General features: G+C 40.6%; 1 protein-coding gene across 3 annotated transcripts in view; it reads right to left on the reverse strand.

Annotated features, from left to right (window-relative positions):
* The window catches only part of Clock (clock circadian regulator), an 86,181-nt gene that overhangs the window by 28,601 nt on the left and 42,902 nt on the right, over nucleotides 1-14,678 (reverse strand). For 2 of the 3 annotated variants that reach the window (XM_051170509.1, XM_051170508.1), the window contains exons 5-8: nucleotides 14,333-14,392; nucleotides 13,954-14,102; nucleotides 9,995-10,086; nucleotides 4,614-4,703 (exon numbers count right to left, since the gene is read on the reverse strand). In XM_051170509.1, the coding sequence (XP_051026466.1) occupies nucleotides 4,614-4,703; nucleotides 9,995-10,086; nucleotides 13,954-14,102; nucleotides 14,333-14,392 (391 nt within the window). The remainder of the gene's footprint in view (nucleotides 1-4,613; nucleotides 4,704-9,994; nucleotides 10,087-13,953; nucleotides 14,103-14,332; nucleotides 14,393-14,678) is intronic. The other variant, XM_051170510.1, reaches the window with a different exon arrangement.

Here is a 14,678-nt window from a genome sequence, read left to right on the forward strand (position 1 = left end):
ATAGGAAGTAGAAGTAGATAAAGCTGTGATTGCAAAGCAGTTGCACTTTCATTTTGTTTATATTTTATACACCCATAAAGACTGTACCTATCAGCTCCACTGCATAAAAGAAAAATTTTTAAAAAGCAAATCATGGGAGAAAGGGTGATTTACCACTCCCCATAGATGTACATGACTTCTGGCTTATCTCTAGAGATCAAAGTCTTCTATATTCGATGAAGTGCAATAGCTTTGGTGAACTCCACATCTTTATCTCACATTTTTCAAAGAACAATTCAAACTACTTCCATCAAGAAAGCATGCCTGGTACTAGAACCCTAGCCGAGTATTCCTAGCTAGTGAGGCCATGGCTCTTACAGAAGAACCTCCTTCAGCCCCGTTACTAGACCAGCATAATTCCTAACTGCACCCTAAACGTTATCCTTATATACCCAGAAATGTGTAGCTCTCACTCCTCACCAAAAAAAAGTGTCTCTTTACAGCAGCAGACAGAGACCACTGCAGAAAACGACGGTGACGTGCAGAGAACGACCCACTGTGGTGAGCCGACCTGAGTGGACACGCCTACAGCACAGTCCCGACACCTAAGGCTCAGGAACCATCTCAGTAGAAGGGACTGAAAGACTAAGAACCAGAGTCTGTGTGAAATTGTATCTCCTAGAAATGACAAGAAAGCTACATCAATGACACCTCAACATTACGGCTGCCTGCACAAGACCTGTACAATGACACCACCAACAGAGATGCTAATATGAAAGGGGGAAATCCCAAAGAACCTACCTCAAACAATGAACTATAAGCTACCAACGGCTACTAGAGAGTGAGAACTAGTCTTTCACAGGGGTGAGCCCATTGGCTGGTATTCAATACCAAACAGCTAGCCCTAAAACCATATACACACAAGCAACATCAAGGTGAATTGTCAAGTTGTATTTATATGTGTGTGTATGTCCATGTGTGCAACAATAATAAAGAAAAAGAAGTCATCAGTGTGAGATGGGATGACTGGGGACATGGAGGGATTCAAAGGAGAAAGAGGAGGCAGAAATGATGTATTTATCTTTTAAGTAAAAGTTTTAAAAAATTTTAAAAATCACTTCCTTCAAAACAGTATACTGTTAACACCTAAAACCACAAATACAAATCAATTCCTTTAGAACTCATAGCTCATACTTATGTCCAAAAGGGGCATTTGTTCTTTTACTGTCTATATCTTGTTGCCCACAATGAACAAAAAGGTCCTATCTTTCATCCCTTTTTATTCTTCCCTGCCAATCAAGGCACATTAAACTCTGTGCCTTACATACAACAGTCAGAAAATGATTTGGCACCAAGCATTTATTTGATAATAGCTTAAGAGGTAACCACACTAAAACCACATCTGTATTTTAATGAGGAGTTCTTCTGGAACTGAAAAACTACTAAAAGAATAATGGAAATGTGAGGCATGAATAGCAAGATGCTAGAAAACTGCCTTTCACTGACAACGTATAAAATGTACGCACTGATCAGAAGGCACAGAGTAGTCTTGATAAAAAAGATGAATTTGAAATAAAAACGAAGTGTTAACTGATAATTAGTTTTGTTTGTTCTTAACCAATAACTTTTCCTAGTATTATTTACTGCGTCAGCTGCTTCCTACTCAGAGGTAAGACTATAATTAAGTGCCGAGAGGAGTACCACAGGCAGCACTTCCCCACCGCCTCACGCACAGCTGCCAACGTCCCATCAACCACTATTCTTCGTGCTCCCTTAATCACTTGAGACTTAAGTTGCCATCAAGCTCTGACACAGCAAGTACCCACATCATGTACACTTAGTACACACATGCACCACACCCAATTCGTTACCAAGTACAACGCAAACGAAGAAAAGAAAATGCAAGCTCTCTGGATTCTTTCACCCCCTCAATTATTTTCGTGAGAAAGAGATACCTGCTGCCTTTCTCTGTAAATCTAAAAATGGTTCTAAAATATAAAATTGGAAAAAAAAAACCACGAGGCAATCGAAAAGTGAGGTTTGTATTGAGGGATTATTATTAAAGATCAAATACTTGGTATCAATTAGCCCTGTCGGGTTGTCCATTTCAAACTGTGATTAAACTATTCCACACAAAAAGATCCACCAGCTGTGGATCAGAGATAGTTCATGGGTTAGGAGCACTGGCTATTCCTCTAGAAGATCCAGGTTCAATTCCCAGCACCCACATGGCAGCTCACAACTACCTATAACTCAAGTGCCGGGGGATCTGATGCCCTCTTCTTAAATTAGGAAGTGTTTTTAAAGTTCTATTTATTATTTAGTTAACGGGTATGTGCGTGCACATAAGTATACATATGAGCGCTATGTGCACTTCCAGATCCTGGAACTGTGAGCTGCTTGACACAAACGCTGGGAACCCTGGGTCCTCTGCAAGAGCAGCAAGTGCTCTTAAGTAGCCATCTCTCAAGGCCCCTGGGAACATTTTAAAAGGAGTCATTAAGATAGCCAACTACTTAATTCATTTTTATTCACTCATTAAATAATTACGGAGTGGTTCTAAAACACCAGCCAGTATTCTTATGAATAAAGAGATAAGAATTCCTGGCTTTAGCATTGTACAACTATACTAACTGTAAAACAAAACAAAACAACAAAAATAATGTGGTTAAAAGCATAGTAACTACCCTCATTTTCCATTAGTCCTATCTTAATCTTACAGAAGGATTAATTACTTGGGTTTTCTTGTTCTCTTGTTATAGTGCATTTTACTGTTGCTGTGACTGAAGAGCTGCGGAGGGGACACAGGGCTATGTGCATGCTAGGCAAGCGCTCTACCAATTAAGCTCCAGCCCAGGCTCCAGTCCCCACTTCCCCACTGGATCTCATCTTCTCTCCGCACATGCCAATGAGCTTATGTGTTACTGCAGTCTCGGGCTTCACTGTCCAATCATTCTTTAGATTTGGGCTTTATCTGAACTTTTCAGAAGACGAAAGTCCATAAAGTCAAGCCACTTCTAGAAACTGGTACTTGGGGCTAAAGAGATGTCTCAACAGTTACTGCTTACTGCACTTACTGCTGCTCTTCCAGAGTCCAGATCTGAGTTCAGTTCCCAGCACCCACATCAGGCAGCTCACAACCACTGTAACTCCAGCTCCAGGGATCCGACACCCTCTTCTGCCTCTGTGGCACCCACAGGCCAATGGTATATAAGCACAAAGACATACATACACATCAATCAAAGTTAATAAAAATTAAAAAGAAGTGAATACCATGTTTACTAACTGCCTTTCAGTAAAAAATTGTCCTTGTACGAAGTGCAGAGCCCATTCTTCATATAAGGTACTGAGTAGCCCAGAAACCAGAGGAAAAGAAATGTTTTGTTTTTTAAATATTTTAAAATATTAAAAAAATTTTTTAAAGAAATCTTTACAGAATGGTTTGCTTTGCACTGTTGTAAATTTTCAAACAATAAAAAATTCAAGAGTAATTTTAAAATATTACAATTTTTGTATCACAAGCCCATCTTATAAAACACATTATATAAAAATTTCAAATACATTTCAAAAACCTTTAATTGCAGGTAGCATTTAACCTAGTGTTCAATATAGAATGAATATTCAATAACACAGGTTGAGTAAAAAAGCAAACACAATTAAGGTATTCATCATGCCAATCAAAATTATTCAATGTACTTCTAATTCTTCTCTTCTTTCCCCCAGTTTCTGGAGAAGCAGGAAAGCCCTTAGTGAGTGAAACCCTAGTCAATGTGTATTTTGACACGGACACAACCTATAGGGGACTCCAGGAGCAACTAGGCCACAGGGAATTGGCAAATCTGCTATTCTCAAAAGGGATGGCAAAGCTTTCCTATGGAGTCTGAGTGTTTATAAAGGATCGATCCATGTGTACAAAAACTAGCACCGTCAGCTCCCTCGTCCTGACCCTCTACAGCCTGAGGCTGAGGTTCTACAGATTTAGCTGACCACTCCCACTGCACTGTTCCCGAGGTTCCAAGTCATAGAGGTAGAGTAGCAGAGCCCCACAGGATCCCGTATTCACTGCACATGTTTGTGTCTCCTCTTTCTTTAGTAACACACTGCTGCTCCTAGTCAGGGCTCCAGCACATGCTAAATACCACTGCACTACATCTCCAGCCCAGCGCTCCTTTTGTTGACCTGTTTTAGAATGCAATGTCCATTATTACACTACCAGTCCAGCGCACGCTGCACATAGTGCTACATCTACTATTTTTAGTCTTTGTAAGTCACTCTTTTGAGAAAATTATTTATGGGTTCTCCTAACAGCAATAAGTATCTCAGCAAACATCTGGTTAGGAGGTTTCATTGCTGTTGTTTTGGTATTTTGGCACGATGCTTTCATCACACTAAAAAGAAACACTGCAAAACTAGCACTGGGATGCAAGGGGAGAAGAGCAGAGGCTAAAGCGCTGGGTGCTATGGCTGAGGCCTAGGGCGGCTTGAGAGAAGGGCAATGCTAACACAAAGACACACCTGGAGCCTGTATTCCAACTCTTCAACCACTGCTCATATCACCCTCAATGTCTGCTTCCTACTATTTCTAATATTTAACATAGACATTAAGTAAGAGATTACAGGATTTCCATACTTACTGGTAAATGTTCAAGTAATGAAGTTACACTCTCAGACACATATATTATACTTCCATCTGTCATGATCGCTAAAAAAAAACCATCAAGAGCCTGAAATTAAACATAATGATCAGTTAAGCGTAACAAAAAAGCATTTTATTTAAGTGTCATTAAGCTAAATGACAAAAGACTTATTGTTAAACTATTTGAGTATAATCAAAATGGCAGCTATTTTGCTTTCAGTACCTTAATATACTAATTTTGTGCATCTTTAGATGTTTCAGAGGGGAAAAATTACTCTGGCTACCTATGAAGCTGGTTTCTAAAGGTAAGACATCATGTTCTGCCTTTACAGCTGCACATACGTCCTGTATGACACACTCTCTACAGCTTACCTGGAGACGCTCCAACACAGACAAGCGTGACCTTGAAGGGTAGAAACAGAACGGGAGGAACAGAGTGCTGGCCTAAGAAGAAATGGAGCCCTAGCCTGAGCTGAGGCTGAACCATGTGAGGCCCAAACTCTTGGTACAGCTATCGGTTTCTGTATGCCAAGGGAAGCGTTACGTTTATGTAGGCTGTGTTCCAATACTAGAGGTCTGGAAGAAATATATAAAACAGAGAACTGAATCAAGAAAACCTGCCTTGGGATAATCAGAAAAGTAAGGATATTGAATGAAATTAGTAGCAATAAGAAAAGAGGATTAACCATGTGCTAAGAAATACAAACACCTTCAGGAGAGATGTTAGAGAAAACTACAGAGGATGCCATGTGCTTTCATTTGGTAACCACAGGCACAGGAGTGACAGCTCAAGAGCTGAACCCTCCAATCAACAAGCCAAAGGGAAGCTCGGAAGATCTACTGAAATAGGAACACGAAGAGTAAGAAAAGAGCCAGAGAAATGACAAAGGCAGGAAAAGCTGTGGAAGAGAGCTTGGCAGGGAAGAGGGATGGTACGGTGGCACCAGATAGGACAAGAAACAAGAAAATGAGCAAATTTGGTGATTTTCAAAGAGCGATGCCAACAGGAAGGCAGGTCAGTGACAATGAACTCAGAATGTGTGGACAGGGAGGGGCTAGCATAACTCCTTCCTCACCTGACAGGAAAACAAGGCAGGAACAAGAGTTACTTTAAAGGGCTCATGTACCAAAAGAACACAGTGAAAATAAAAAAAACTACAGCAAAGATGACAAGGGCTTAAGGAGAAAGATCACATGGGGAAGTAATTTATTTCGGTAAGTAGCTCTCTCAAAGGGTCACCACTGCTGCTAAGAACTGTGTGTGTCGCAGTCATCCTTGTGCTTGGGCACAGATGAACGCACAGTGCAAATGAAAAGACTGACACCTGCAGGAGAGGAACAGGAGGGAAAGCAACCACTCCAAGCTGGGCTTTATTTCTGTTGTTTTGGTGTATGTCTGTATGTGAGGGGGAGGGGGAGAGGGTGCTCTTGAAACAGGCTCTGTATCTCACACTGGCCTTGAAATCAGGCGAGCCACCATGCCCAGCTCCAATTTATTACTATTACAGCTGTTTACAGGGCTAGGGAGTAACTGCAGGGCCTCAAACCTGCAAACAGGCTAATGTCTTGTTACAAAGTTATATCCCTAGTCTCTAACTGTTGAATGTATAGTGAAAGTTAGCAATCCCCACCTAGTCTCTCCTATTAAGGGAGACATAGGGTTCAAGAGAATACTTATTTTAAATAGCTGTTTACTTTCTAGAACGAATCAAACAAATCTGTTTTTAGATAATCAGGGGTTTGAAACTTGTAATTTAAGTCAACTCTTCCAGTATAATCCCCATTATGATTTAATCAGTAATTATTTGGTTGCTACTGTTAAGAGTCACACTGGTGTACAGGAAGGGGAAAAATAACTATGCTTTCTCATGTGGACACTGTCAATTTTTAAAGCAAATACTTTTTCACTGTGATGGTGTATCCTTGCTGCTAACTCACCGCTAGGAGCCACAGGGCATCTCTCTTCTCTGAAGACAGTGACTGAAATGGAAACGAAAACGCTGTAGTATTTAGCCCCACGTCTAGAGGAAAAGCCTGCTCCTTCCTCTTGTATAGAAAAGCATCAACAGCTTGCAAGCCAGGAAGTCTTCAAGTAGAGGAACAGAACTTCCTTGAGAAGGGTGAGTAGAGAAACGTGGCAGAGCAGACTCCGCGCCACGATGGACAGCTGTGAATTGTCCCTGCCTTCCTACTGTGTGCATAAAGGAAACTGTTCGTTTCTTTGAACACCCTGTCTTTCTCCTTGGTAACAGTGATTATTTAGTCTGTGCGGAGTAGAAGGTCAGTTCTAGAGAAGGGGGCAGAAGCTCACTGCGGATCTTTAGTAAAGATGAGGCTGACATGGAGTGTGAGCCCTTTGTCCTGCAGACTGTGAGGAAGCCGTCAGCTGCCAAGGGGAAGGAAGCATGTAACCAGAGGTGACTTAAACAAGATGACTGCTGTCCTGCCATGCGTACTCCCAGTGCTCCAGCACATTACTCCTCAGACAATAGAGATAAGAGTGCAAGAGGGCACAGTTGCGCTGCAAGGACAGAGGGAGGCAACACAAGTGAAGATTAAGACCTCACCTCTAGCTATGACATTAGTTAGCTTTTTGAGGTAAACAAGCTTGGACTTCTCTGCGATAGTCAGTAACGAACAAGATGAGCTAAATAATCTAAGCTCCTGTAACAACAGCACTAACATACTAAGTAGATGGTCTAAGCTCTCGTCCCAGCCATGCTAACATATTAAGATAAAGCCTGCATGAGAAATGTAGCTGAAAACTGTCCAGGGCCTGCTTCCTCATCTACCATCTAACCAACATGACTACCTAAGAATAACACAACTACATCACAGTCCTGCCAGGCAGTGTCTAACTTGATCCCCATGCCCCCAAATACCCAGAGTATTTTATGAACAAATCCAGTTCTAAGCTATGATTACAATTTTCATATTCAATCAGAAAACAGCAAAGACTTGAAGCATGTAAAATCATATGTGTGCAAACATTTGGATTAAGGATATAAAATATGTACCTATATACATATCTTTCATCTTGGCCTATTACTGTTAAAAAATACATTTACTTAGTACATACAAAAACTTTAAAATATTTGGACTACCAAGATAGCCCAATGGGTAAAGTGCTTGCTGCCACGCCAGGCAGCTTGACCTCAATCTTCAGAACCCACACGGTGAAAGGAGAAAACCAACCCCACAAGTTGTCCTCTGCCCTCCACACATGTGCTGGGGCAAGAAATTAAAAACATTCTTTATATATCAAAAGTAAACATTGTTCAGTTATGTGAACTTAAAAATCTGAGAACATTCATCAAAGAATTAACTTCCATTTCAAACTCTGATTATACTTTCTGTTCTTATAATGCATCACCAGAAGTTTTGGTTTCCCTTTCTTTAATATATATCTGTGTATACATGTAATACATGGACCTTGGCAATTAATACAAAAGCTTCCTATTAGAAAAAAAACCTGAAGATAACAGTTTCCTATTTAACCTAGTAGTAAAACAGGAGCATGAACAATATAAATAAAATACATATTTTTAATCTGCAAGAAACATCTGATGTCAATGAAGAAAGGTAAGTAGTTTATAATGAACACAGAAAATCTTACTGAATGAACAATTGTACTGGGATTATAAAATAAAGATGAATTTTCTTTCTTATTATAGAGACTGGCTTGTGTGTATCCTTTCACAAACAATACATTTAAAGAGATACTTGTACACAATGTCAAACTTCTTTTAAGAGGAAAAAAAACCTAGCGAGATTACGACTGTTCCTTAAGTTGTATATCAACTGTACATTGACTTAATGAGCTAGTTGCTCACTTCAGAGCTAGTGCATGAAATGGTGGCTGGGACACGGCATCCTTGCAATACAGTGCAGGAGAGCCACTGCCTAGACTATGGGACACGGGCAAGCTTTCTGACTCTGCCCCTGGATTTCCCTTTCTCAAACATCTTCTTAAAGAGGTTATGAGAATTCCATGAGCTAACAGGAAAAAAGTATTTATCCTTCAGTCTTAAAGCGTAAGTTTAAATGCTTACATATATCTAGACTCTTAACAAATTTTAATAATTTCAAATGAACATACAAACAAAATTCACTAATTGTTACACCCCAGAATATAAACAAATAAACAAAAAGCACTCTTCTGATGAAAATGTCTTATCTTGCTTCAGACCCTGGTAAATGTAAACATCCATCTATACATACATGATACAGATATATTCTTTACCTAACAGTTTCACTTCTTATACCTACGCATTTCTCCACATGCTGCCCAGGCTACCCACAACACCCCTGGCCTGCCCCAAACCACTCTCCCTTACCCTCTTCAGTACCAGGATTAGTACATTTACAATTTTTTAAAAATCATTGTTATCTACAAAGCAAAGCACCTGTTTGCTATTGTAAGTTTTTGTGAAAACTGATACTGAATTCTGACTAGTTTCTGTACAATAAATGGTAACTACCCAGGAAAAGACAAAAAAGTAAAAAAGTACAGCCAAAAGTTTGCTGGGAGATGTTACATTCCACATACAAGCAAAAACTGCTCTGACTTATTTTAAAAGCAATTCTGTCACAGAAGAACATCGCTCACTTCCTTTTAAAAGTTTCTACTTACGGAATAATTACCTTTCAATACATATTTTCATTTCAAAACACCATCGATTGCTACCATCTGTATGCATCTTAGGCAGCTGTCCAGTAGGGTGCTGCTAAACACTAAACGCTGTGTCCTACAAATTTTATACTGAAACCTAACTTCCTATTTTCCTGTACTGGGGGAAGGTGGGTAGGAGGTGATTATGTGAGGAAGCCTCCAAAATGAAATTAGTGTCCCCATAAGAGTTCCTGAGAGCCCAGACACAGAAGAAGACCATCTCTAAACTAGACTCAAGCACTCTCACTGCATACCAAGCCCACTGGGGCCTCCTTGCTGGGCTCTCGGCCTCCAGCATTATGAAAAGTATCTGTAGTTCACAAGCTCTACAATCCATGCTATTATTACACAGTAGCTCGGCTGGAGTAGAGCAGGCACAACTCATCACAGGGTTTGATGTGATAACACGTGCTATGCTCTGTTAAGAGGGTAGTGGCGGTCTCAGGCTGAAGACTCAGCAACCATGTTTCTGAATTATATGAAAGCACCTCAAATTTTCAAGTAACAAAAATAGAAAAACTTGGTATTATTGTACCACATGGTATTAGCTGCTTACAATACTCTGATCAATTGTAATCACACACAAACAGAGCTTATTACATTAGACTGAATTAAGACTTATTAATAACACTGCTAAAACTATACTAAAATTAACCACTGTTAAAATTTTAGAAAAATAAACTTTCAAAAATTAAATCTGGACATACCTCTAACATTAATTGTGTAAACTCTTCATTACTAAGGAATGTAGGTTTCCAGTCCTGTCGAATTTCACTAGCATCTGACTGTGCAGTGATTTCTGTGAACAGATTGATACATTAGTGGCATACTCCAACCACCAGGAAAGCACAAAACCCTACAAAGCCGCCTCTTCTTCCTACTCAGTGACAACCAGGTTCTGAAAATATGAAATGTTATCTTCTAAAACTTGGCCTGGGTAATAACAATTTCTTTGGCGTTTTTGTTGCGGGAAGAAGGGAGGGCTTTGATATATTCTATGGTTGTTGATAGGCCTAAGTCGGCTTTTAGCTTGACATAATTAGCAAATAAAAACAAGCAGTTTACAACAAGATATTCCAAACCTTTAGAAGAAACCTTTTACTTTGCCTTGCCATTCAAATAGTACTATCTGGAGTACAGATAAAAAAAAAAAATAAAAAAAAAAATCAGCTCAGTCCACGGGAGGACCAAGAGAGCCAATTAACCAGGGTCTTGAGGGGGGACAACTGTAGAGACTGGAGCTCCTATCAGGGACCATGCATGGACTGGACCTGGGCCCCCTGCACAGATGTAGCAGCTCAGCTGTCACGTGGGTACCCTAGTGAGGGAAGGAGGGGTGGCTGATGTTTGGAATCTGCTATCTGTTTTTTTGTAGCTTTCCCCTGGTGAGGCTGCCTCGCTGGGCCACAGAGGAAGGGGATGGCCTCAGTCCTGATGGGGCTTGCTATGCTGGGGTGGGTGTGGGATTCCCCTTCTCTGGGGAGTAGGGGAGTGGGGATGAGGAAAACAGGAGGGAAGGTGAACCAGGGTGAGAGGGAGGGGGAGCGGAAGGGAGGGAGAGAGAGAGAGAGAGAGAGAGAGAGAGAGAGGGAGGGAGGGAGGGAGGGAGAGAGAGAGAGAGAGAGAGCGCGCGTGCGAGCGAGAGCGCGCGCGCGCGCGCGCGCACACGAGAACTCAAATGAAAGTTGCCAATGGGGACAGCAAGTCTGTTTTCAACAAAAAAGGCCCCTTTTTTTGTCAGGCAAAAAGAGTCCTCCCAATTTTAGCTCCTTTATGTTAGTTAATCCAGAAGACTAAATTAAGATTTGGGGCAGAAACGTCTCAGTAATATCATTTGTAGTGACTTTGGTCAGTGTCTTCTTTCTTAACGTTCTTAATGATATGGAGCTTGCCAAAGCCTCAAGGGTCACATTAGAATTTCATTTTACTACAGCAAATAGATTTAGTTATAAGAATGTTATCATGAACAGTGACATCTGAACTCTTTGCTTAACAATTTTTTTCTTTTCTTTTAAAAACAAGGTCTTACTATGTATCTCAAGCTGCCTTCAAACTTATGGTCCTCCTGCCTCAGCTTCTAAGGGCTAGGATTAGAGATGAGCACCACCACACCTCAACACTGGTTTTCCATTTTAAATGTAGACACATAAAACCACCAGACAAGTTAAAGATCAGTATGGCAGGCTGGACTCTACTACTTTGCAGTGAAAAGTTTGGATTACACCATTTTAATGTTTTGTTACCAGAAGTTAAATGTATCATATTTACATACCAAATCTAGTATCTTAAAACATATTACAACAGGTAACTAAAAAAGTATAGATAGTAATTCTGTGAAATGCAGTTATGCTCTTCAAATTGCTGTCAATTATATATAAAGTTATATGTACAAATTCACTAATATTTAGTTAATATAGGTTTATTTAAAAGTTTCTCTGGAATTTACCACAAATTTCATTTTTTTGTGACAAATATACATTCAATTTTGGGGCCAAAACCTAGTTAATGCCAAAATTAATATTCTATTGCCAGGTGGTGGAAATGTATGCATTTCATCTTATTTCATTCAAGGATCACTTACTGAGCTCCTACAATGTTTAAGGAACTGATTTCATTGACCATGCTATGTAAATAAGGGAGCTCGAGACAGTGAGGACACTAGCTATAAAGACGCTCACTGTAAGTGGCCGACACACTTACACAAGAATCAGCAGACGAGAACGTGGGATGTGTGACATGATGCTAACGTAAATGAAAACACTCCCAAAGCATTTTCCTGTTTAGCTCAGGGAATATAATCAAATGGTGTAAAAATACAAAAAGCCTGTTTAGGAGAAACTGACTTGACAAAATGAGTATCATTTTAGAGGAACTGAGTTTGGAGACATGGAAAGTGGTATTTCTAAGTTAACTAGAAACACAAGGATGAAAATTTTGCATCTGAAAATAAAGATCCATTAGTAGCTTCATACAGGTACACAGCAGCTATAGTTATACAAGGAGTTGTCCACAGGAAAGAGGGCTGAGAAGGTAAGAACACAGAGAGAAGTCCCAAGAACCATCCCATTTAGAGAGCAGAAAAGGGAAGAGGAGACTGCCAGACAGGAAGGGGAAGAGGAGACTGCCAGACAGGAAGGGGAAGAGGAGACTGCCAGACAGGAAGGGGAAGAGGAGACTGCCAGACGGAGAGGGGAAGAGGAGACTGCCCAAGCAGAAGGAAAGGGCAGAGGAGACTGCCAGACAGGAAGGGGGGACGCGGAGAACTGCCAGACAGGAAGGGGAAGAGGAGACTGCCAGACAGGAAGGGGAAGAGGAGACTGCCAGACAGGAAGGGGAAGAGGAGACTGCCAGACAGGAAGTGGGAGAGGAGACTGCAGACTGCCAGACAGGAAGGGGAAGAGGAGACTGCCAGACAGGAAGGGGAAGAGGAGACTGCCAGACAGGAAGGGGAAGAGGAGACTGCCAGACAGGAAGGGGAAGAGGAGACTGCCAGACAGGAAGGGGAAGAGGAGACTGCCAGACAGGAAGGGGAAGAGGAGACTGTCAGACAGGAAGGGGAAGAGGAGACTGCCAGACAGGAAGGGGAAGAGGAGACTGTCAGACAGGAAGGGGAAGCAGCAACAGACTATGGAAGCCAGGGGAAAAGAAGGCCAGTAGAGGGCAGATCATGGCCACCAGTTCTAACTCTAGAGTGAAGAAGAAGAAAAGGCTTCTTCTGTACTGGGGATGGGTGGGTAATATCAGTAATGAAATTAATGAAAACATTTCAGAGTAGTGGCGCACAGAGCAGTCTAGCAGTGAATTACAAGGGGCGGTGAGGAGAGCCGGACTAGAGGCAGCAGTTAGCACCTGCCTCCCTAAGACCTGCACTTCACTTCATCTGAAAGGCGCACATCCCTTTCTAGTTCTTCCAGCTTAGTCTCTCCCCTACCAGGCGTAGTGGCTCACCCTTTAATCTCAGTACTTAGGAGCAGAGGCAGGAGGATCGCTATGAGTTTGAGGCTAGCCTGGTCTACAAAGTGAGTCTAGGACAGGTAAGGTTACACAGAGAGACCCTGTCTCGAAAAACCAAAAACAAAAAAAGTTTCTTTTGTGACTTATTTAGTCAGGGTTAGTTTCTTCAATTAACAAATCTTTTTAGGTGTAGTGCTTATTTCTAGATATATACTGAAATGAGCTTTTAAATTAACCTGGAACAACCTTACATGACCCGACTCTGAAATGTACCTACAGCCTCCCACACACGGTGCTCAGCTACAGACACACGTTCCTGCTGCTCTGCATTTGCACGGTATCTCCTTTGTGTAAAACACTGTCTCATTTACTTGTCCTAAAAGACTCAGGATAAAAAGAAATTTACCTATTTGTACACCTTAAAACATTATTTCCTTTATGATAAAAGATCAGGATAAAATGTGCTCTCAAGCTTACAGTTTACAAACACAGTTTATTTGTATTTTAATTGTGTTTACACATTCATCTACCCTGGCTTAAGCTGAGAGCCAAGAAAGTTGTCCTAACTTCATAAGAACACAAATACAGGACCCACTAAATGTTTGTTGAATGAAAGAAGAAAACACACTAGGGATTTTTTTCCCTATCTTAACCATTATATAAATCATTATGTTTTGAGGGGGAGGCTCACTTTACAAAGTCAGTACTTTACCTTTATGTTTTCGTAAAAAGTCAATGCTCTTCTGCAGAACAGTGGACTTGTCCATCTTCCTCGCGTTACCAGGCAGCATAGAGCCCAGCTCCTTAATGAGAACATTGAACTGATCTCTACGCTTCTTTTCTGACTTGTTTCTAGACACTCTATAAAAAAATAAAATACATAGTTTTAAAAGAATCCATTTAATTACACAAATAGTTTCATACAGTGTTTAATTTGGAAATGATATAATTTATTTAAGCTTACTTTTCAAAAGGTCAGAAGATAATTTGTAACCTGCATACTGACAGTCTAAGCTTTTCTACTTCACCACTGTGTCTAGTACATGGAGGTCTTATACATTTATTTACTGTTTTCTACTTCACAGCACTACCTTTTTGCTTTGTCCTTGTCATCTTCTTCCACCAATCCATCAAAAATACTACTGTCATCTCTACAGAAGAAAACAAGTGAAAGCACTAAGTAAGAGGAACACATAAGCATCACCACCAACAAAACAACAGGCATACTGACTCAGACTGACCTGCTCCTTAGGTGAGCAAATAAACGCAGGCTCAGGAAGCATTAGCTTATTTTCTAATACGGTTTAATTACAGTTAGTTATATTTTAATTTCACATGTGAGTTTTAAAGGCAGTTGTACTCAGCTAAACAAGACTTTATTTAATTTAAATCTTATTTCAAATTTTTATAACTACTGAAAAATCTATCTATAGCCAG

Source organism: Acomys russatus, chromosome 28, assembly GCF_903995435.1.
Source record: "Acomys russatus chromosome 28, mAcoRus1.1, whole genome shotgun sequence".
NCBI classification, from domain to species: Eukaryota; Metazoa; Chordata; class Mammalia; order Rodentia; family Muridae; genus Acomys; species Acomys russatus.